At 43.9% G+C, this 24,022-nt stretch overlaps 1 protein-coding gene across 1 annotated transcript in view; it reads right to left on the bottom strand.

Annotated features, from left to right (window-relative positions):
- LOC135113774 (prenylcysteine oxidase 1-like) overlaps positions 1 to 11,148 on the bottom strand; it is a 210,812-nt gene extending 199,664 nt beyond the window's left edge. Inside the window, exon 1 of the mRNA XM_064029358.1 lies at positions 10,805 to 11,148. Within this exon, the coding sequence (XP_063885428.1) occupies positions 10,805 to 10,916 (112 nt within the window). The 5' untranslated portion in view covers positions 10,917 to 11,148. The remainder of the gene's footprint in view (positions 1 to 10,804) is intronic.
- Between the last annotated feature and the right edge of the window lie 12,874 nt (positions 11,149 to 24,022).

Raw genomic sequence — 24,022 nt, 5'->3', positions numbered from 1 at the left:
GCTTCCTCCCCTGAGCCGAAGCTGTGGGTCAGCATGAGATCATCTGCATAGGCCCTGGCAATGGGAAGGAGGTGCAACAGGTCATTTTTATATAGATTCCACAGCAGGGGGCTGAGGCAGCTCTCCTGAGGGACACCTGCTTTGACAGGCTGCACCTCTGACTCTCAACCTCCAATACTCACCCTCATGTAGTCACTGAGGAGTGACAGGAGGGGCCCATTTATGCATGCAGCACAGAGTTTGTTGAGCAGGGCTGTATGCCACACCCAGTCAGATGTGCCCTCTATGTCCAGTGTCATGACAGCAGTGGCCTTGCCTTGGTCCAGGGCAGCACTGAGGTCAGTTGTCAGCAACAGGTGCAGGTCAGCCGCTGAGCAGCCTTGCCTGAAGCCAAATTGCCTGGTGCAAAGCAGGTAATGCATCACCAGTAGTAGGGACACAGAAAGGTAATTTTTAGAGTCACTTTTATCACTTTTTTTGTACACTGGCACAACACTGCTAGTTTTCCAGATTTTTGGCCACTTGCTATTCTGGAAACACTGATTGAAAAGTGAGGCAAGTGGGTGCACCAATTTACTGACATACTGTCAAAGCAGGCAGGGACTGATTTTATCTGGCACCACAGCCTTTTCCTTGTCCAGGTTTAACAGTACTTTCCTCACCTCAGCTTCACTTGTTGTGACTAACACTAATTTGTATTTTATTATTTCTGGGAGAGTGGGAGTTTTCTCAGGGTTGAGGATGCACATTTTTCCAGCAAAGTGCTTGGCCAATAGGTTTGCCTTGTCCTGTGCAGTGTGAGCCATGCTGCCATCCTCCTGCATGAGAGAAGAGATGGTGGTGACTCGCTTGTCACACTTCTGCTCCTTCACAAGGCTCCACCACCTCTTTGTCCCCACTTGACCACCTCTCAGTTTTCCCCTGAGGTTCTCCCTTCACTGTTCTGCAGTGCACTCCTGAGTGTCCCTCATACACTGGGCCATCTCACAATGCTTTCGCCTGTTCTGCATTATTGGGTGCCTCTTGTAGGCTCGCCAGGCATGGTACTTGGTGTCAGAGGCAGTGCGACACTCATGCCCAAACCAAGGTTGGTCAGAAACCTTTGTTTTGTACTGGGAGTGTGGCACACAGCAGGCCTGAAGAGCGTGGAGAATCTTGGTGAGCCACCTCGCCTGCAGGTCAGTGTCACCATGCAGCAAGTCCTGCCAATCCCTCCCCCCTCAGAGCAGCTTGCAGTGCTCCCCAGCTTGCAGCCTCCCACTTCCAGAGGATGCAGGTGGTGCACTCTTCACATGGCCTGCAGAAGTGGAGCTTGGTGAGCACAGCCACATGGTCTGAGGTGCTCACAAAGTCCAGCAGTGAGCAGTGAACAGTGTAGGCAAGGAGGTTCATCACCATCGAGTCCAGGAATGACCCAGACCTGTGTGTGGGGAAGATGGCGAAGTTCTGTAGGTCATGCTCCACCAGTAAGATGTTGAAGGCATTGTGCACAGTGTGTTAGTTCAAATCCTCCATTATCACCACTTTGTCACACTGGCTGGCTGTTATCATAGCATCCAGGTTTGCTATCAAAAAATCTATCTCTGCTGTCCCCTGCAAGGGGGACTGGGACAATAGCAGCCAACAAGCAACACACTTTTACTGTCACTATTAGTCACCTTCAGCATCAGTATCTTCAGTTTCCTGGGCACAGGCACTGGAGGCTCCACCACCTGGACATTCACAGTGTCTTTATGACAGAATGCCATGTCCCTTTGCTGCATGGAATGGTTTTTTCTCAGCCACGGCGAGTACCCTCGCACATGGGCATAGGTCTGTGGCACACTGACGTCCTGGAAGGTTCCACACACAAACACAATGTCTGCCCTGTGTCTGGTTATAACAGTGTGTGTGAGTTCACCAATGTTTGTGTGAAATCCTCTCATATTAGCTGACACTATTGTCAGCTCGCTGTTGGGCAAATTGTATGGGTAGGATGTGATGCGGCATGCCACCATAGTGGAGAGTTGGGGCAGATGGGATGAGGGGCCAGTAGGACTGGAAGGCTGGGAGTCCATGATGAGGAATCAGGGTGGGTCCAGGCCCCCTCAGCTGCCTAGCCACACTATGCAGAGCAAGCAAGATCTCCTGGCTGCTCTGCCTCACTGCCTGCACCAACTCCTGCTGCCTTTCATCAGCTAGCCTGTCGCAAAAGTTCAGAGAGGAGTGAAAACAGCCTTGGTAGTATTCACATACCCATGGGCAATGTTCCCTGCTGCTGTTGTAGTTGCTGCTGCTACGACAGCTGCTTCTGCCGCTGTGGTATCTGCTTTTGTTGCTGCTGCTGCCGCTGCTTCTGCTGTTGTTGCTGCTGCTGCAACTGCTGCTGCTGCTGCGCTCTCTCTCTCTCTCTCTCTCTCTCTCTCTCTCTCTCTCTCTCTCTCTCTCTCTCTCTCTCTCTCTCTCACACACACACACACACACACACACACACACACACACACACACACACACACAGTATTTACCAAAGACAATGTGATGAGAGAGATACAGGTGGACATAAGTGAAATTAAAAAGATTATGAAAGAATTGGATGTAAATAAGGCTCAAGGACAAGATGGAGTGTCCAAATGGATACTTAAGGAATGTTGTGAACAACTGGCAGAAGGTATGCACAATACCACAGTATGTTCTTTTAAGGAAGGAAAAATTCCTCTAGACTGGAAGAGAGCCAATATTGTGCCCATTTTTAAAGGAGGTAATAAAGAAGATCCATTGAATTTTTTTTTTTTTTTTTCATGTAGGAAGGATACTGGCCAAGGGCAACAAAAATCTAATAAAAAAATGCCCACTGAAATGCCAGTCCCATAAAAGGGTCAAAGCAGTGGTCAAAAATTGGTGGATAAGTGTCTTGAAACCTCCCTCTTGAAGGAATTCAAGTCGTAGGAAGGTGGAAATACAGAAGCAGGCAGGGAGTTCCAGAGTTTACCAGAGAAAGGGATGAATGATTGAGAATACTGGTTAACTCTTGCGTTAGAGAGGTGGACAGAATAGGGGTGAGAGAAAGAAAGCCTTGTGCAGCGAGGCCGCGGAAGGAGGGGAGGCATGCAGTTAGCAAGATCAGAAGAGCAGTTAGCATGAAAATAGTGGTAGAAGACAGCTAGATATGCAACATTGCGGCAGTGAGAGAGAGACTGAAGACAGTCAGTTAGAGGAGAGGAGTTGATGAGACGAAAAGCTTTTGATTCCACCCTGTCTAGAAGAGCAGTATGAGTGGAACCCCCCAGACATGTGAAGCATACTCCATACATGGACAGATTACAGTGTCCCTAATAAGTGTGGTGGCAAAAATAGCAGAAAGAATAGTTAAAAACAGATGGATGGAATATTCAGAAGAAACACATACATTGACTTGCAGACAATTTGGTTTATGAAGTGGAAGATCTTGTGTCACGAATTTAGTGAGCTCTTATAGTAGAGCAATTGATATAACTCAAGAGAGAGAGAGGGTTGGGCAAACCATGTTTATTTAGACCTAAAAAAAGCATTTGATAAGGTACCACACCAGACTGCTATGGAAAATTCAAAATATAGGGGGTTTGCAAGGAAACACATTGAATTGGATTACAGACTTCTTGAGGGATAGAGGAACGAGAACAGTAATAAAGGGAGAAAAATCAGAATGGTGTAGAGTTACAAGTGGAGTACCACAGGGGACAGTCTTAGCCCCCGTAATGTTTCTGGTGTATGTCAACGATATGGTGGATGAGGTTGACAGTTATATAAGTCTATTTGCAGACGATACAAAATTATTGAAGAGTGGAAAACAATATGGATTGTGAAATATTACAGAAAGATCTAAATAAGATATATAAGTGGAGTAAGAAATGGGAAATGGAATTCAATGCAAAGCAATGCAAGGTGATGGAATCAGGAAAAAGCAAAAGAAGATTGACAAGTTCCTACACCATGGGAGAAGTGGAAATTAAGAAAACCAAAGAAGAAAAGACTTGGGAATTACAATAAGTGATCATTTATCACCAGTAAAACATGTAAACAAAATAGTTGGGGAAACTTATGAGTTACTAAGAAAGATGAAAGGGGCATTTGCTTATATGGATGAAGAGATGATGAAAAAGTTGATGGAATATGTGATTTGACTAAAACTGGAATATGCCACAATTGTTTGGTCACCCCATAATAAAAAGAAAATAAGGAAAATAGAAAGGATCCAAAGAGCTGCAACCAAATTGGTACCAAGTTTGAGAGATTTAACCTATGAAGAAAGATTAAGGAGATTGAAGCTTCAATCATTACAAAAGAGAAGAGAAAGAGGAGACCTGATTGCTATATATAGAGCTTTAAAGGGTAAGGATCAAGTTGACAAAGAAGACTTATTTGTGTGGGACTCAAGAGATACAAGAGGACATGGAGTGAAATTGAAGAAAACAGCGAGTAGAAGGGATGTCAAGAAATATGGTTTCCCAAATAGAAGCATAGAAATATGGAACAACTTAGATGAAACAGTGGTACAAGCAAAAAATATTCATGAATTTAAAGTTAAGCTGGATGCTTATTGACATGGAGACAGGACAGCACGAGTATAGCTCTTTTCCTGTAAAACACAACTAGGTAAACTAGGTAAACACACACACACACACACACACACACACACACACACACACACACACACACACACACACACCTGGACACAGCATGGTGACGCAGTAGCTAGCATGCCTGAGAGAGAGGCAGCAGCCTATTTTCCTTGCTTTTTTAAACTTTTATTATAGCTCTTTGTGTGTAAAATCATACAGGGAAGTCATGTTATAGGAGCATTCAATATACGAGAGACAAATGGTATGAGATCAGTAAATTAGGGACTGTTTTCATTATACAAGCACAAAAATCCAATGATATGATAATCAGCTTGGGGTGAGTAAAGTACTGGAGATCAGGTTTGAGACTTCTAGCTGTTATCCCAACAAACACAGTTCCCAATGTTTTTTCTCAAGCCTCGGAGAGAGTGGGGACACAATGTGTCACCACTGCCACTGCCACTCATCACTGCCTTTTCCACTTCTAGTAACTTTTCTGGATCATATGGTTGCTTATGGAATAACAAAATATATGCACTGGAAATAATGCACAGCAAGAGAAATGTCTTCACAAAGAGAACAGTATGGAAAGGATGTGCACTGAGTGAGGGCTGGGGCATGACTGACACACACACTGATCACATGTGTGCAAGCTGCTGTGCAGCTTGTTCGAAATCTGAATTATGGTATGGTAACCAAAGCAATTACAAGTTCAAAATTTTATTCATAAACTGATTTGTCCGAAAAGGGAGCCATTAAGTAACAAAGGTTCCACTATATATTTGTATATATCCTATTAGATTAAGTTATGTATATCCTATTATGGAAATAAATGAAGCAATAAAAGATACAAAAGCATAAAAAACTGGGGCAAACAGAGGGTCCAGGCAATTGAGCTTGCCTCCTCACCACCATCGCTACAGTTGATGATCTTCAGCTTTGTGTTAATACTTGGGCTTTTACAGGACTTTTTTGGAGCCTTTTACAGCATAAGATGATGCAGGATATTTAGCAGAGATGGCTACACACTTAGATAGGGCCTGGCACAATAAACAAGGGTAGGTGAAGCACAATCACTCACTCAAGCATTCACAAGGTTAGATGAATGGTGTGAAACCATGGGAAGAACAGAAGCATTAGTGTGGGGTCTCTCCAATTGGTGGCGCTGAAATTGACATTCGTAATGGTGAGCATAACACAGCAAGCTAAGGGTACTAACAAAAGGCAATCATAGACTGCAATGGAGAGCATAAAGTATCACATAATGAGCCAAGGGTAGTAATGAAAGGTAACTGTATAAGCAAAATATTGTATAGTGGAACATCGTAAAGCTGGGATGAGGTGTATTTACTTGATGCTGGTGACCTCTACATCCCTGGGCAAGTGGCCAGCCCCTATATATTAAATTTTCTATTTTCTCCCACACCTTTATGTTGTCAATATCTTAAAACTGGAAAAATATTTTACTTGATCTGACTAGTGAACAAAAATAGGTACAGTTCCAAGAGATAGCAAGAAACAGAAAAGATGACAATAAAATTCTGACTACCCTGTATCTTAGTAAGTAAACCTTTGTGACAGATATTCCATAGAATAGAATAGAATAGAATAGAATAGAATAGAATAGTGTTAGGTTATTGAAAGATGATACAATCATTTTCTACATTAGCTTTTTGTGCCATTTTTTTTATATTGTGGTCATTTTGTATGATGAGACTTGCCACACATTCTTTTTAAATTACATTTTATTCTACAACCCTCTTCTTCACATCACTGCCCACTACTGTGTTCTTTAACACTCTCTGATAAAGAATGAAGATGAATCAAGACCAACTTGCAACAGGGTTCATCACACAAAAAAAATCAGAACAATCAATTACTAGAAAAAAATATAGAAAACAAATACAAACATAGCATGCAAAGTTATCAAAAAGACAAAAGTTTGTCAATCCAGACCTGGAGAGACAAAACCTCAATTAATCTACTAAAAGACACTTGAAAACTTACTAGAAAAAAAAATCCTGAAAGCTAGTGAACACCTTCTAACCAAACATTAGCTAATTCAACACTTAAATCACTAAAGAAGGTGAGGTAAATTTTTAGAATAACACCATAATCCCCCTATCCCTATCCCTATGTGGGAATGCAGGGTATTCAGGTGAGAGAGACGAAGTGGCAAAATTTGGTGATAAATATGGCCTAGAAGTCATAAACATGGCTAGGGATTTTCTTAGATATCTAGGGAAAATCCCTACATATGTATATGAAATGAAATGAAATGAAACTTATGAAGAAATTTTGTCTCCCATATCCAAAAATCTTAGGCAGGGGGTGCACCCTCAACAACCCCTCAGGGATACTATTCTAACCTAACCTAACAGGGGCTGTGCCCCCTGGACCTCCCCAAGGATATTAACCTAACTTAATGATCCTAGGATAATGTTATTACCCTAGGATCTGGTCTAGGGAATTTTTTGGGGAAAAGCCAGTATCTAGGGATGTTTATTCACATTTACATTCTATATTTATCAGTAAAACCTGACATTGTATGCATGACCTGACCAAAATTGTCTTGCCAACCATTCTATCCCTTGTTTTACTAAAAAATCAGCATCTTTCATCTCTGCCACTCAAAAACCCCACACTCCCAGAAATCCCCACACTTGCTGGGGAAGAGCTGAGCTCATGGAAACTCAGAGAGACATAGTTCCTTAGAATCCAGTAAGTTATGCAAAAATCACATTCCCAATTTTGCAGAATATGATGATGTAATTCTAAAATAATACCAAAAGAAAAGTCAACAGGAAGCTACTGACTGATTGAAAAAAAAAAAAAAACAGGCTTCCTCCTCAAAAAAAGGCATAAACAGAAATTTCCAAAGTTGAATGATTGTGTAAATAAGGGACAGAAAAAAAATCAGATAACAACTCTGCCCTCAAGGAATCATTCCAGCTGAAATATTAAGTCTCAGACAATACTGAAATAATATTAGCATTTTTACCCAAGAGTTAGGCTAAGTTGGTTTTGGGTAAATATTAAAAAGAGGCACGCAGTCCTATTACCTATTTTTTTTTTTTTTCGGGTCCTACCCCCTACATTCTTGGGGACTTGGTAGGAAGGTGGAGTTTTGAGCTGGGGAATCTAAAATAGAGCCAAATGCCATCTCTTAACACCAAAAATAAATAGGAAGCTGCCTACTACTTCTTCTTCTTCTTGTGATCTCTTCTGCTTTTTATCGTTTGATAGGCGAGCACATCACAGGGAACAAAACTATACATCTAACATATTACATTTCCTCCACACCTGTACTAGGAACTCTTTCATCACCCTTACTATCATCTCTTTTTCTCTCTCTCCGCCCCTTGACCCAGCACTGTTAGGACTCCACCATCCTCCTCCTATTCCACTCATCTTCTCCTATCAACCTGTCTCTCTCTTCATACCTGACACACTCAACCAGGAAATGTTCCACAGTCTCCTTCACCCCTCTACACATGTTACATATCTGGCCCAGCTCATCCCTGTTCCTAGCTTTCACCTTCAGCATCCCTGTCCTTGCCTTCACTAACAACTTGCTACCCCAATCTCCTACATGCCAGTGGAGCACCTCAGGTCTCTCCTTCCACTTGTACCAGTTATGAGGAAATTTTGTCTCCCATATCCAAATTCTTAGGCAGGGGGTGCAGCCTCAACAACCCAAGACTCAAGACTTTGTTTCTATCCCTACCTGCCATCTAACTAAACCACCTTTTTCTATCCTTTTCCTCACCTCTCTGTGTCCTATCCTACTACATCATACCTATCCTCATCAAGATTTTCCCTCCTTTTCCACTTATGCATTTTCCTCCTCCATGAAGACCTAACAGAGTTTTCTCTCACTACCTGTTTCATCCACCTATCCTCATCAAGTCCTTCTATCTTCTTCAAAAAGCTCCGCTTCCCTTTAATTATCCTCTCTCCGACGGTGCTCCACCCCATCTCTCCTTTGACAGCTTCTACTGCTGTGTTGCATGGAACACCTAGCCCCCACCTACCTACTATATTTTGGGTCTCCTCTAATCTTACTAAGTCTCCCTCCTGGTAGTTGGTAATTTCAGACCCATAAAAGCAGTAAGATATTGTCATTCCCTTCCATAAACTTCTGCCTCCCTCATACTTATTGACTATCCTACTCACTGCATTCATTATCATTCCTGTCATCTTCCTGGCTTTTCCTTCATTTATTTTCATCTGTTTTTCACCTCTTCTCTCTCTCCTGCCATAATTTCTTCCATTTCTTTACAGTACTTCACCCAGTCTGCATTCTTTAAGTTCCAATTCTCTTTCCACACTTCCTTCCTAACGGTCTTCCCAATGATAATGCCTATGAAAAAGTGATCTGAAACATCTATTCCTTCATTTTTCCATATCCTACATCCCTGTTGTTCTACCTGTTCATTTACTATGATACAATCTATTGCAGACTCACCTCTCCTATCTCTCCATGTTACAGGGTTTTCTAACTCACAGTTTTTGATCCTCATTCCCATGTTGGCAGTGAAATCTAAGATCAGCTGCCCATTTCAGTTCACTGTTTCCTACATTAATCCTATATGTCCATTTAGATCACCCATTACAACCCATTTATTTTATCCTACTCTCTCTTTCAAGCTAGTCACTGCCTCATGAAGTTTCCTGTTATCCTCATCATTCCTCTGGCTCTCTACTCCCATATATACCAGTCACCCACCACTCAGTCCCATGCTCTGTGATCTTCACTGTTAGGATGTCACCCTCATTGTGACCTAGTCTACCTTCCATTTCCCTTGTTATCTTGATTTCTTCCACACTCCTACCTTCCTTTTCCCTCATAATCATCCCCATCCCTCCTCCTTTCTTCTCTCTCTGCCTAAGACTAACCAATCTCCTTCATTCCACTCAATGCTGTCATGCCACCCTGTCTCACCTACTCCTATCACGTCATAGTCTCTCCCTTCTTCTATCAATAGCCTCCTTTCTGTGCCTTCTATTCCTGCCGGGTGTCCTCCCAGTGCTGGGCCCACTCTATCACATTCCAGGCTACCTATATCTTCCCTATGTTGGACATGTGGATGCTATCCAGTGACCACACCTGCCTCCAATTCATCTTTTCCCACAACTGCAGTCCATCACACTCCCATTCTTCTAGCTTCCCTATGTATCTCCTGTTCACCCATCTCCTTTCCTGGCCAAATTTTCAACCCTCATCCTGCCTCATGGGGCTGCACATCCCTCCTCCCTCGATCACCACCAAGTCCTCAAGTCCCATTTCCCTGAGGTGTTCCTTCACTATCTCATAAATAACCCTGATGTTGGCCCCAGGTCTACTCTTGCCCATTACCTTATAACCACCTTTTGACAACAAGATCTCTTTACTTACTCCCCTCATGACACTATCTCCAAATATCCATACTCTCCCTCCTGCCTTCCCCTGTGTCCTCAGCTTTGGCCTTCTACCCTCCTGTATCTTCCTTCAGGAGTGGTGTCGTACTCCCATTCATGTTCCTGTCCTTGGTCTGGCATTTTCCCTCTGCTCCATCCAATTGCTGTCCTTCTCCTTCCTTCTGCTGTAATGATCCTTTCTATCCTGGTCTGCCTTCTTGATCTTACTGCTGCTGCTCTCCTCCTGCACCCTACTGGCACAGCCCACAGCCTGCCTAATGGTCAGATGCCTCTCCTCACAGTCCTGCTCTCCTTCATCCAGCCCTGCCTACTCCTTCCTCCCAGTCTTCTCACAGTAAGTGTGATCCTGGGGTTCTTTAGTCTGGTCCTTTACTTTACTGCTGCTGTTGTTGTTGTGATGGCTGCCATGTTCTTGAACTTGCTCTTGCTGCTAGCATCCTAACCTAACTAAACCTAAGTAAACTAACCCAACTAAACCAGTAAATAAGAATAGGCCCACAGCAATAGTAAACAGCTTCCTATTTACTTTTGGTAGTAAGGGGCGGTGTTTGGCTCTATATTAGCTTTCCCCACCTGAAAACCCAGCTTTCCCACCAGGTCCCCAACACTGAAGGGGGTAGGAGCCAAAAAAAATATAGGAAATAGGCCACGTGCCTCTCCTTAATATTTACTTAGATTTGACTAAATTAAGTCCATTACTTGTCCCTTCGTTGTGAAGATCATGATTTTTAAAAATTCAGCCCATAAAGTCACTCAAAATTAGTAAATTAAGGTTATTTCCATAATACCCTAAGTTTCCCACATACCGATTCTTGCCGCCGGTTTGGTTGGAATATCGTGCAACAATTGTGCCCAGGATGTCGTAGCCAGGCTCAGCAGCAGCGGCAGGAGAGTTACCACTCCGCTGGCACCTTCCATTGCTCCCCACTGCACAAGACCAATGTCACCTGCACTTCACTCGCGCTTGATTTATCCACTTTTCTGACTTTTCAGGTGCACCTCATCGCTCCTAGCTCGTCACAACGTGCTGTCATTCAATTGTACACACAAAAACTATGTTCGTTTATTAGCCGTCAGTTCCAGCGACAACCAGCTTATCTTGATCTTGATCTTGACGGTACTGGTGGCACGGGATCAGTCCTGAGCCAGGCCTTTGGATCGGCAACTCCTGTAGAAGAGGAAAAAAAAAAAGAGAAACGAACAGCATCCTCTATCCTAATTGTTCATACACCTGGCACGCCACATTCTCTCCAGAAACTCTTTCACCGCCTCAATCATCCTTTCATTCGCCTCTCTACACAGTCCCAGCAACAACACCATCCACTCCTTTCCCGTCTTCTCCACTCTTTCATTCCTATCATGCCCTAACTCAGTCAGTATCACTTGCATCATCTCAATCCTGTCTCTGGCATACTTCGCACACTCCAGCACCACATGTTCCACCGTCTCATCCTCTCCCATGTCACACATCTGGCACACTTTGCTGCGGGACTCAGACCACCTGTGACTCCTTGCATTCACATCCATACACTGTGCCCTCGCTCGGAAGAGAAGATCACCGCCCAGGCTTCCATCATACCACCTTTCATACCTCGGGGCCTCTTTCTCCTTGTACCATTCCAGGGTCTTCTTTCTTTCCATTTCATTCTTCCATTCATTCAGTCCCACACATTTAACTTCTTTGTCTATCTCATTCTTCCATTTTCTCACATCTCATTCGGCTCCCACTCTGCCTCCTCTTGTTACCACCCATTCACGCTCATTTTGATTCCTACCAGCCATTCTTATCGCCCACACAACTTGCAATCCATTCCTGTCTGTCATTCTCATGCATCTCTTCCTCCATTTGCTTCCACTTTCATTCCACAGGTACACCTTCCTTGCTATTCTTGCATCATCCATTCTCTCAAGCCTAATCTTGTACCTAAGTGTGGCTTTTGTCAGTCTTTCTCTGAAGGTGCTCCATCCCATGTCACCTCTCAAGACTTCAACTGCTGTGCACCTCGGTGCACTCAGTGCCATCCTTGCTACTCTATTCTGGCCATTCCATGCAATCACATCCATACCATACATTATACATGGCACAGCCACACTCTTCCACACTTCTCACAACACATCATACTTACTTGCTCTCATCCTTGCCGCGCTTCCCAATCGACCTACCCACTGGTTTACCATACTTATCTTTTCATTCTTTGCCTTTGCACACCTACTAGGACTCATCCACATCCCTAAGTACTTGTATTCTTGCACCTGTCTCAACTCATTCTCTCCAAGTCTCCATACCACATTACTTTAATCCTCTGACCTATTCACAATCATTACTTTGCTTTTCTCACTGCTAAACCTTACTCCAAAGTCTTTACCATAGCCATCCACTACATCCAACAAACTTTGAAGCTCATCTGCCGATTCACTCATAACAACTACGTCATCTGCATAAAGGAGCACACATACTTTATCATTCCCCACACTTACCCCTACATTCATTCTTCTCATCCTGGCTGCTAGCTCCTCTGTATACAGGCTAAAAAGGGTTGGTGACAATATACAGCCCTGCCTAACTCCTCTCTCACTCTTCACCCAGTCTGTTTCTATGTCTCCTAGCCTGTATCTAGCTCTTGTGTCCACATACATACTTTGCACTATGTTAATTATCTTTGCACTCAATCCAATCTTTTCTAAGACTCTACCTAACATTTCTCTGTTCACTCTATCATAAGCTTTCTCTATATCCAAAAAACCTAGGTACAATTTACCCCCATCCTTCTTTTTCTTCTCAATCATTTCATTCACCACAAACATATTTTCCTCAGCTCTCCTGTCCCTACGAAAACCATTCTGTTCTTCACCCAGCACTCCAGCTCTCTCAATCCATTTACACAGTCTCTCATTCAACACTGCACTGAAAACTTTACCTATTGTATTCACTAATGCAATTGGCCTGTAGTTCTTCAGCTCATTCTTACTCTTAAATCCTCCCTTATGCAACAGACACACTCGGCTCTCATTCCACTTTCTTGGCACTCTCTCTTCATCCCACACTCGGTTGAATAACTCAGTCATTCTGTCTATCACTACCTCCCCACCATTCTTGTAGAACTCATAGGGTATATCATCTGGACCTGCTGCCTTGCCATTCTTCTGCCTTCTCACACACCTCTCCACTTCATCCCTACTGATTCTTTCATCCAGTTCATCTGCATTCTTCCTTTCCAGTGTTACACATCCTTCTCTCACACTAAACATCTCACCTACCCCACCTACTTCTTCCCAGAACCCTTTGATTGCCTCCCTGATTCCGTCCTTCTCTGTTATAACTACACCCTCCACACCAACATTGCCTGACATATTCTCACCTCTCATGAACTTGTACCATTCATGGCCACCTTCCATACCTTTCTCCCTTAAAGACTGAATCACTCTCCTTTCACTCTTCACTTTAGCATTCATTATCATTCGTCTTGTCAACCGCTGCTGCTTCACATACGCTGCCCATGCATTCTGATACTCATTCTCTGCCTCATCGCTTTCATGCCTCTTTTTCCTCAGCCATCTACACTGTCTACTCATTCTCTTTTGCTCCTTCCTAGCTGCTCTGATTTCATCATTCCACCATGGTTTACATACATTCTTTCTTCTACCTACTCTCACAAACCCTATCTGGTTCTCAGCAGCACCCCTCACGTCCTCAACCAGTTTCTCATTCAGATGCTCCACGTCATGCACACTTTCATCGTCCCAGCTTCTCTCACTCAGATCAACCTGAAAGTTCTCCCACCCACCTTTCTTGTCAGATATTTTCCTCATTCTGTTTATTCAACTTATTTCATCATTGAAATTTACTGATAACCATTTTTGTTGTGTTTCAGTTAAGCATAGTAGTGTGCTGGTGTCTAAGTTTTTTTTTCTAATTCAATTCCTTTTACCTTTGTTAGTCCATGTACGTTTATAAATTTTATACTAAAACTTAAGTTATTTCTTACTTCATTAGTTTTTTGGTTTATTTACAAAAAAAAAAAAAATCTCCTCAGTTGGCCGTTTTTGATAAACCATCCTGTTTCTCCATTATTCCTTTTTTTCTAGTAGCTGTTTTTTAAGTTCCTTATTCCCTTGTTGCTCTTTATATGTGCAATATACACTCCTTTTATACTCATCTTTTCTAGTATTCCTTAATTTCTTTGCGTTTTTTTATAATGTTCCATTTCATGTGGGACTGTTAATTTGTGTGAAGTTCAATGAAAATCCCGAAATTCTTGGTTTATGTATTGAGGCAAAACACAGTACATCCTAATAGTGTGAGGTTAGGATAGCAACTGCCCGCTAACTCCCCTCCTGCCTCAGACAGAAGCGGCAATATATTGTTGCCATGTCCACTAATTCATCTAACATCTCCCCCCTAAGTGAATGATACATGCATGGACCATGACATTAACTACACAAACAAAAATATGGCACTGAGAAATAAGAAAAACATAAATATAAATTTAATCTTTCACTTGGGCAAATAACAACAGCTGTGTATCTGTATACATGTGTGTGTATGTGTGCGTGTATGTGTGTGTGTGTGTGTGTGTGTGTGTGTGTGTGTGTGACAATACGTTCATGGAGCAGATACTTGCAAAACCTACTTAAGGTTACCAAACATAGTCTTCCATCTATGCCGGTTGTTTCCACTTTCGCACAGGTCTCTCCACTTCTGATGACAAGCTGACTGGCGGTGAGGAGTCTGTGTGAGTAGGCGGTATGGCTGTTATACTGGGCTTGAGATGACAGCGATTTCGGACAGACACCCTGCCACTGCCTGACAGCCTGACAGCGTATTGCCTGTATGGTCTGGCCTCCAAGACCACGCCAGACCTATTCCATATACCCGTGGCTGCGTCCTGAATAAGCACCATGTTGCCTGCTCCAAGCGCTGGCAACTGTCTTGGTATTTCTCCCCGAGCTGCTGGAAGGAGGGCTTGCGACTGAGCCATGTGCACCTTGCTGTCCCCAAGGATGCGCCTCCATTGCTGCTCCACTTTGTAGTGCTGATGAGCGACCGGAATGCCATCATGTAACTGTCGACTCATGCATGACTAGTTGTGCAGGAGATTTCTTAACACCTCACGGTGGTGTGTTGAGGTACTGGAGGAGTGCCTGCGCTGCCTTGTCACAATCTAAGCTGCCTCCTGCACCTGTGTTGCCTCTGAGCACACGTTTTGCCACTCTCACTGCCGCCACAGCCCTACCATTAGACTGAGGGTAGTGTGCAGAGGACACTCTTGCTGTCATGCCCCACTTATGCAGGAACTCTGTCACTTCATTGCTGGCCAAGTTCATGCCTCCATCTGTAGATAAATGTTCCAGGGTCCTCCCATCTCCTGAAGAGCCTCCATAGGTGCATGATGACTTTACTAGATAGAGCATCCTCAGGGAAGTGGGCTACCTCTAGCCAGCCCATGAGGCAGTCAGCATATGCCATGTACATATACCCATCCAGTTGGAACAAGTCTGCTACCACAGCCTGGAATGGGTATTTGGGGGGGGGATGGAAGTCGAGTGTCATTCATAGTCTGTGCAACGTGACTGGTGATACTGTAGGTCACCTTCCATGCCTGGCCAGTACACAGACTGTCTGGCCCGCCTCACCATCGAGTCTAATCCTTGGTGCCCCGCATGTAGATGTGCAGCCACCTTGTGTTGCTGGGGATCTGGCACGACTAAACATACACAACCCTGTTTGAAGGTCTACGTGACGATTTCCTTCATCACCACTAACCAGTCTCTCACAGTGAAGAAAGGATGCATGCAGGGGGCTTCCTGTGCTTTGTGTGTGCACCAATCGTTTGCCTGCACCTTTGCCAGCAGTCTCTGGTATATAGGGTCATCCCTGGCTGCTTCTCTCATGTTGTTTTCATTGAGCATGATGCAATCATCACAGCTCAGAGCAGAGAGTGTGGCAAAACACACGGCCACCTGCAACTCCTCTTCCTGCTCACCATCTTCCCTGTCGGACCCCGCTCTGATGCCTGGAAAGCAAGAGAGTGCGTCTGCCACTGAGTTTGACTTGCTAGGCAGATACTTGATCGTGAAGTGAAGGTGTAAGGTCTTCTTGAGGCGGAAGAGGCATGAGGTGGTGACATCCCCCAATGCCCTGTCTTTGAAGAGGCCTACCAGAGGACAATGGTTGGTCACAATGACAAAGTTTAGACATCCTAGCAGGAATAGCCTGGCCTTACTGAGGCACCACACCACCGCTAGTGCTTCACCTTCCATGGCTGCATATCCTGCTTCAGCCAGTGTGAGGTGACAGCTGCTGCACAGTGCCAGCTTCCACCCACCTTTGCAGCAGAAGGGAGTCTCTGCAGATGTATAACTGCAGTGTTGTTGTAGCACCATGAAGCCAATAATGAAGCCAATATTGTCTCTAGTCCAGTCAGTAACTGCTGCCATCAGCAGTGACTTGTGATAATACACAAGGCCATCTCTGGCTAGTCTGCAAATAACTTCCTGTGCTTGATGGAATTTCCCTTGTAGCTGACTGTCCCGATACACTGTTTTGCCTGCTGGTTTCTTGAGCAACTCTCTGAAGGACTTCATCAGCAGTGCAGTGGCCAGGAAGGGGGCGAGCTAATTGATGAGCCCAAACCATTTTAGTGCCCTCTAAGGGGTGTGATGTTCCCTTGTGGCACACGATAATTACAAATCCTATCACTGGATTAAGAGAAATACAAATACTGACACTTTTATGATTTTTAATAAATAATGGAATAATCCGAAATAATAATAATAAAAAGAAAGCAATTCAGAAATACAAAATAAATGGTAGCGTATTCTTCAATTACATAAAAACTACAATGGAGATATTTTCGCGACTACTGAGTTGTGGGGGAGACCAGAGAATAAATAAATAAATAACAAATATATATCCAAAAAGTATGTATATACCTGAGGACAGTCTCACACGGTGATCTCGAACCAGGTGGTTTCACTAGTCCCGTGGAGAAAACCAACAAAAAAAAAACGAAAAAATGCGAATATCTATCCACTCAGAAAACAGTTTATCATCAGGAATATCTGAGGAGAATCCGAGAGGGTCTGAGGAGAATCCGAGAGAGACTGGCTTTAGTAAAATTATTGTTAAATAAACACTTACTTAATATTACAGGAATGGAGGGGGAGACTATCAGACTGCATGCTCACCTGAGGAGAATCCGAGAGAGACTGGCTTTGCTTGTGAGGAAATCGGCGGGAAACTAAGGATAAAGGTTTCCAATGGGGAAATTTATTAAGTTATAATTTTGTTTTTAGTGGGGGGGGGGGGGGGCGACTAGGTTGTGAGTTCAGGGATGAAAAATATGAATAATTAAGTTACTGTTTACTTTATAGTTGTTACTTTAAGAAGTTTAATTCAATGGACTTTTGAAATCAATTGGGGAATTAGTCAAAGTCTGGTATCTCTTCCCGGCTTGCGTAGCAACAGGGGTGACAGGGCAGCGAAGCAAAGAAGACTTATCAGATTCGTCAACCTCATTGGCGCGGCGTAATTATCTGGGATTTGTTTGGGCTGGTTTAAGACCTTACCATTATAGAATTAATTTTATCATATTAAGGGCTCCCCATTCTCTGGGATTAGGTGAAAAATTCGCCTCTATAACCTGGCCAAGCAGGAGAAATTACGTTTATTCACGGGGTAAATTTGTTATAGAAGTGGTCAACACAGTGACGCTGAGAGGGGGGGGGGGAAAAAGCAAGGACAAAAGGACACTGAGGAGAGGAGGGGAAGGGGAGGGGTTAGTCACATGGTACTGAGATTCTGGTCACCCCCGCACACTACATGGGCCCTAGCCTAGGAAAAAAGTAGAAATATACATAATTAATTTCTCAGCACTACACCATGACCTGATGTCCTTGATGGTGGGCTGATTGGGCATTGCAAGGGCTTTGATGGCAGACAGACGCTCTTCTGCAGGCTTGTAACTATCCCAGTCTAGGTGGAAGCCAACAAAGTCGATCTCTCTCTTGCAGAATGTAAATTTCTCTGGCTTCAAGGTAATTCCAATGTGAGAACAAGTTTTGAGGAAGCATGCCAAAGTGCTTCTTCGATACTTGCAGCATATAGAAGTGTGTTGTCCACATACTTGAATTTACATGGGATGTCCTTGATGGCCTCATTGAATTGCCTTGTGTATGCTTCTGATACCAAACAGTGCCCCATAGGTGTCCTTCAGTAGTGGTAATGGCCCCATGGGGTGATGAACATGGTTAACCTCCTGCTGTCTTCATCCAATTCCACTTGATAGAACCCCCAGAAGGCATCGGCAACCATTTTATAGGTGTGTGGTGGTACCGATGATGCCATGTCAAAGGGGACTGGTGTATGGTGCGTCTCCCTCTGGCACAACACATTGAGGAACTGAAAATCCATGGTGTGTCGTGGCTGACCATTCTTCTTCCCCCACCACAACCATTCTGGCGCACCATTCCGTTACCTCCCCTTTAGGCACCAGCTCCACAATGCCTCGCCTTACATCCTTGAGCAACTGTGCCTTAACTTCCGCCCCCCAGTGCTTGGGTACAGAGGCAGGGATGTGGCAGGTGCATGGGCATGTGTCAGGTCTAAGGTGTATGTGGTGCAGCAGGCTGGACATCACAGGTAGAGGAGACTTTGTCATGTTGGATGTGGAGGCTGAGAAGTGTCTGAGGAGCCATACTTCCAACCTGTCATCATTTTCCTCTAGAGGCATGAATGGCATGAAGTCTGGTCTGTGAGGGGTACAGTTGTCTGGAGGCATTTCTAGCTCCTGTGCTTCAGCTGTGTCACTTACAGCTGTTGTGGTGTGGGAAGCCACAAGCCAAGGAGAGATAAGTGGCCTTTGCTGAGTACACAAAGTATACAGGCTGCATTGCTGACTTACCACTTGCAGCAAAAGTGCAGTTTGCAGTCCCTGTGCACTTGAGGTGCTTGTCAGCAGCATCCTTCAGCCTGCTCAAGGGCTGCAATTTGTGACACGGCACCTTGAGGGCACAAAGCAATCCAGGTCCAACTACACACACCATAACACCAGTATCAACTATGGCCTCCACTTCCACTGTTGAAGAGTCAGTCTGATAAGCCACCGTGACTTGTAGCATGGGATGGCAGGAGAGTCCCACTGCTGCAGATACTACTACACCAGACAAAGTGGTATTTTTGCTTCTGCATTATCTATGGAAGTGACCAACCCTGGAACAGCCAAGGCACACCACCATGCATGCTGGTTTTCTTAGTTGCTGCAAGGAGCGTGGGGAGGGGTGGTTTTGGTGCCTTTCAGGGCCACACATGCCACTGCCACCTTTTCATGTGTCTCATCCTCCCTGCTACCAGTTGACACCGCCCAACCTGAGGCTACCGCTGTGACTGCTGTGTGTCCTTAGGCAGCGGCATCCCTCACAGCCGCTTCAAACAACACACACTTGCCTCTCAGCTCCTCTGTACTCAGTATGCTCGTACAACTTTGGAACACTTCATGTTTTAACACTGGATTATGCAAACCCATGATGAGCTTGCACAGGAGCATGTATTCTGAGAGGTCATGATCACATCTCGGGCACTTAAACTCACACTCAATAACCTCCAAGGCACAATGCTGGAAAAAGCTTTTCATGGGTTCTCCCACTGCTTGTTTGCTGCCAAAAAAATCCTCCCACGTGATGGCCTGGTTAGCAGCATGTAGCATTATACCTATGATAGCGTTCAGTGCTTCCTTGGGTGTCAGCTGCTCCCACTCATGATCCAGGTATCTGGCATTGACAGCGCTTTGTAGTGCTGGCACACAGTTGAGGTGTATGTGCAGTGTGGCCACCTCATCTGGCCAGCCATTGAGTAATATCCAGGACTACGTGGATCTTTTCCATGACCGGAATGCTGCTGCTGTCATCTCTCCTTCACATTTCTCAGATGTGACTGAGGCAGGTGACCTTGTGCTTGTTGGCTGACACCCGCTGATGGCTCAGTCAGCCATCCTAACCAAAATGCCTTGCAGGAAGCTTTGTGTGGGCAGGTTATGGTGGGCTGCTGGCCGGTGTCCTCCACTTGGGGTGCTGATCCTGGGTCTGTTGGTTGCCATTTCACTGCTGAAGGTGTGCAGGCCATTCAGGGTGATTAGTGTGCCAAGGACTTCATATCCTACTCACTGCACCATGTGAGGGGTTCTGGAAAACACCAAAGGCCTTGCTTTATGTATTGAGGCAAAACACAATACATCCTAATCGTGTGAGGTTAGGATAGTAACTGCCCGCTAACTCCCCTCCTGCCTCAGACAGAAGCGCAGTGGTGTAATGCATTGTTGCCATGTCCACTAATTCATCTAATAGTTTGATTAAAATTGGTGTTATTGTGCTGTACTGATATATTGTTTGTGAGTAAATGAATAAGGGATTGAGTGCTCCATACATCTCATTCCTGTATGTGCAGTAAAGAGAGCAAGTCATAGTACAATGAGGATACTTCTGGTGGGATAGATACGTATGCATGGATTTCAGGGTTGTGGAGTAAAAACACCTTCCAGCATAAAATGATCTACAGGTTCATGTGGAGGAGATAATGAGATAAAATGGTGAAAAGAAAAGTCTGACTGACTGTTTAGCAGTGGATGAGAGATTAATTAAGGAAATGTGTGGCATGTCAAGAGATGTTTGATGGGTTTGTCCCACAGAGTTAAATGGAACCCTGGTCAGACCACTATGCTGTGATGAAAACTAAAGATGCATCGGTGATATGCATATTAGTGGAAAGTTTTTTAAATAGTAGGGCAGGAAGGTGCATAGTAGAGAGAAATGTGAGAAGATATGTGAAAGACAGAGAAGTTAGGGATAATTGGGGAGGAATCAGAGGGTAAAGATGTTAAAAGTATTCAGTAATATGGTAATTACAAAGCAGCTGCAAGGAATCTTGGGGATAAGAGTAAAAAAGTGCATGGTGCATGGGTGAGATAGAGGTGGCCATGGAAAAGAAGAGGGCCTAGGAGAAAATGTTGCAAAGAAATGTGTCAGAGAAAATTAAAATGAGGAGAAATTAGAGTATAGGTCTTGGAATATGGAAGTGAAGGAACTCATAAGAGAAAGTAAGATGAGAGTGGATGAGAAGTTTGGTAGAAAGCTGGGTGTAAAAAAAAAATCAATGACTAAGTTGTTCTGGAAGGAAGTGAAGAAAGAGGGGCAGATCATGGGATTGTGAGAATAAAGAGAGGGTATAAAGTTCAAGTAAGCAGCAAGAAAGAAGTGTAAGTTACATGGGAAAGACTTTGATTGTCAAATGAATGAGATGACTGAAGCAATGATAATTAGCATGTGTATGGAAGCAGGTAGAAAATGAGAGAAATTGTTAAGGAGATGGAGAAAATAATAATTGTGCTAAAGTGTGGCAAAGCTATAGGCACTGATGGAATAGCTGCACAGATGTTAAAGTATGGAGAAGTGATAGCAGAATAGATGATTTAATTATGTGAACTGGCATGGAAACAGGGAGAGGCAGTACCTTATGAGTGGATGGAGGCAGTTATTTATGTTTATATAAAGGTATGGGCTGTAGGAATGTGCAAAAGTTACGGGGGATAAATTTGCTGAGTGTTTCAGGAAAAGTTTGTAAGAGAGTCTTAAACCAGGAACCTTTCTTACATGCATGGGGGTATTCCACTCATATTGCTCATCTGAATAGGGTGGAATCAAATACATCTCATCTCATCAACTCCTGTAATTGACTGTCTTCAGTGCCTCTCTCTCTCTCTCTCTCTCTCTCTCTCTCTCTCTCTCTCTCTCTCTCTCTCTCTCTCTCTCTCTCTCTCTCTCTCTCTCTCTCTCTCTCTCTCTCTCTCTCTCTCTCTCTCTCTCTCTCTCTCTCTCTCTCTCTCTCTCTCTCTCTCTCTCTCTCTCTCTCTCTCTCTCTCTCTCTCTCTCTCTCTCTCTCTCTCTCTCTCTCTCTCTCTCTCTCTCTCTCTCTCTCTCTCTCTCTCTCTCTCTCTCTCTCTCTCTCTCTCTCTCTCTCTCTCTCTCTCTCTCTCTCTCTCTCTCTCTCTCTCTCTCTCTCTCTCTCTCTCTCTCTCTCTCTCTCTCTCTCTCTCTCTCTCTCTCTCTCTCTCTCTCTCTCTCTCTCTCTCTCTCTCTCTCTCTCTCTCTCTCTCTCTCTCTCTCTCTCTCTCTCTCTCTCTCTCTCTCTCTCTCTCTCTCTCTCTCTCTCTCTCTCTCTCTCTCTCTCTCTCTCTCTCTCTCTCTCTCTCTCTCTCTCTCTCTCTCTCTCTCTCTCTCTCTCTCTCTCTCTCTCTCTCTCTCTCTCTCTCTCTCTCTCTCTCTCTCTCTCTCTCTCTCTCTCTCTCTCTCTCTCTCTCTCTCTCTCTCTCTCTCTCTCTCTCTCTCTCTCTCTCTCTCTCTCTCTCTCTCTCTCTCTCTCTCTCTCTCTCTCTCTCTCTCTCTCTCTCTCTCTCTCTCTCTCTCTCTCTCTCTCTCTCTCTCTCTCTCTCTCTCTCTCTCTCTCTCTCTCTCTCTCTCTCTCTCTCTCTCTCTCTCTCTCTCTCTCTCTTTACTGCAATGTTGCATCTCCTGGTATCTTCTGTAGTTTCTTGCATGTTAGCTGCTCTTCTGATCATCTTAACTGTATGCCTCCCCACTTCTTGTGGTCTTGCTGCACAAGGCTTTCTACTATTTTGTCCACCTCCAAGTATTCTCAATCTTACATTCCTTTAACTTAAATTTAGGAACTCCCAGCCTGCTTCTGTATTTCCCCCTGCCTGTGACTTCAATTCTTTCAAGAAGATGATCTCATGACACTTATCAAATTTTTTTGATTAATTCTTTCTTGATAATCAAATCCTATTGAGATTAGCACCTTCATTTGGTCTTTATATATATATATATATATATATATATATATATATATATATATATATATATATATATATATATATATATATATATATATATATATATATATATATATATATATAATTTAGTTGTCTCTATCTTTCCAGAATCAATGGCATCTGGGGAAGAGCTTCAAGAGGACGCCTCCTCAGATACTGACCATGCTATATATAAACCCTCGGAAGGCTTATGGACCTGATGGGGTCCCTCCTATATTCCTTCTTGCTGGAAGTTTGCCTACATTCAACCTGTTCCTAAAAAGGGTGACCGTTCTAATTCCTCAAACTACCATACTATTGCTTTAATTTCCTGCCTATCTAAAGTTTTTGAATCTATCCTCAACAGGAAGATTCTTAAACACCTATCACTTCACAACCTTCTATCTGATTGCCAGTATGAGTTCTGTCAAGGCTGCTCTACTGGTGATCTTCTGGCTTTCCTTACTGAGTCTTGGTCTTCCTCTTTTAGAGATTTTGGTGAAACTTTTGCTGTTGCCTTGGACATATCAAAAGCTTTTGATAGAGTCTGGCACAAAGCTTTGATTTCCAAACTACCCTCCTATGGTTTCTATCCTTCTCTCTGTAACTTCATCTCAAGTTTCCTTTCTGACCGTTCTATTGCTGCTGTGGTAGACGGTCACTGTTCTTCTCCTAAATCTATTAACAGTGGTGTTCCTCAGGGTCCTCTCCTGTCACCCACTCTCTTCTTATCATTCATTAATGATCTTCTAAACCAAACTTCTTGTCCTATCCACTCCTATGCTGATGATACCACCCTGCACTTTTCCATGTCTTTTCATAGACGTCCAACCCTTCAGGAGGTAAACATTTCATGCAGGGAAGCCACAGAATGCTTGACTTCTGATCTTTCTAAAATTTCTGATTGGGGGCAGAGCAAACTTGGTATTGTTCAATGCCTCAAAAACTCAATTCCTCCATCTATCAACTCAACACAACCTTCCAGACAACTATCCCCTCTTCTTCAATGACACTCAACTGTCCCCCTCTTCTGCACTGAACATCCTCAGTCTGTCCTTTACTTACAATCTGAACTGGAAACTTCACATCTCATCTCTAGCTAAAACAGCTTCTATGAAGTTAGGTGTTCTGAGACGTCTCCTCCAGTTTTTCTCACCCCTCCCA

This window comes from Scylla paramamosain, chromosome 26, assembly GCF_035594125.1.
Source record: "Scylla paramamosain isolate STU-SP2022 chromosome 26, ASM3559412v1, whole genome shotgun sequence".
NCBI classification, from domain to species: Eukaryota; Metazoa; Arthropoda; class Malacostraca; order Decapoda; family Portunidae; genus Scylla; species Scylla paramamosain.
Note: the sequence above shows the minus strand (reverse complement) of the source record. Positions and strands in the feature narration are given on the sequence as shown.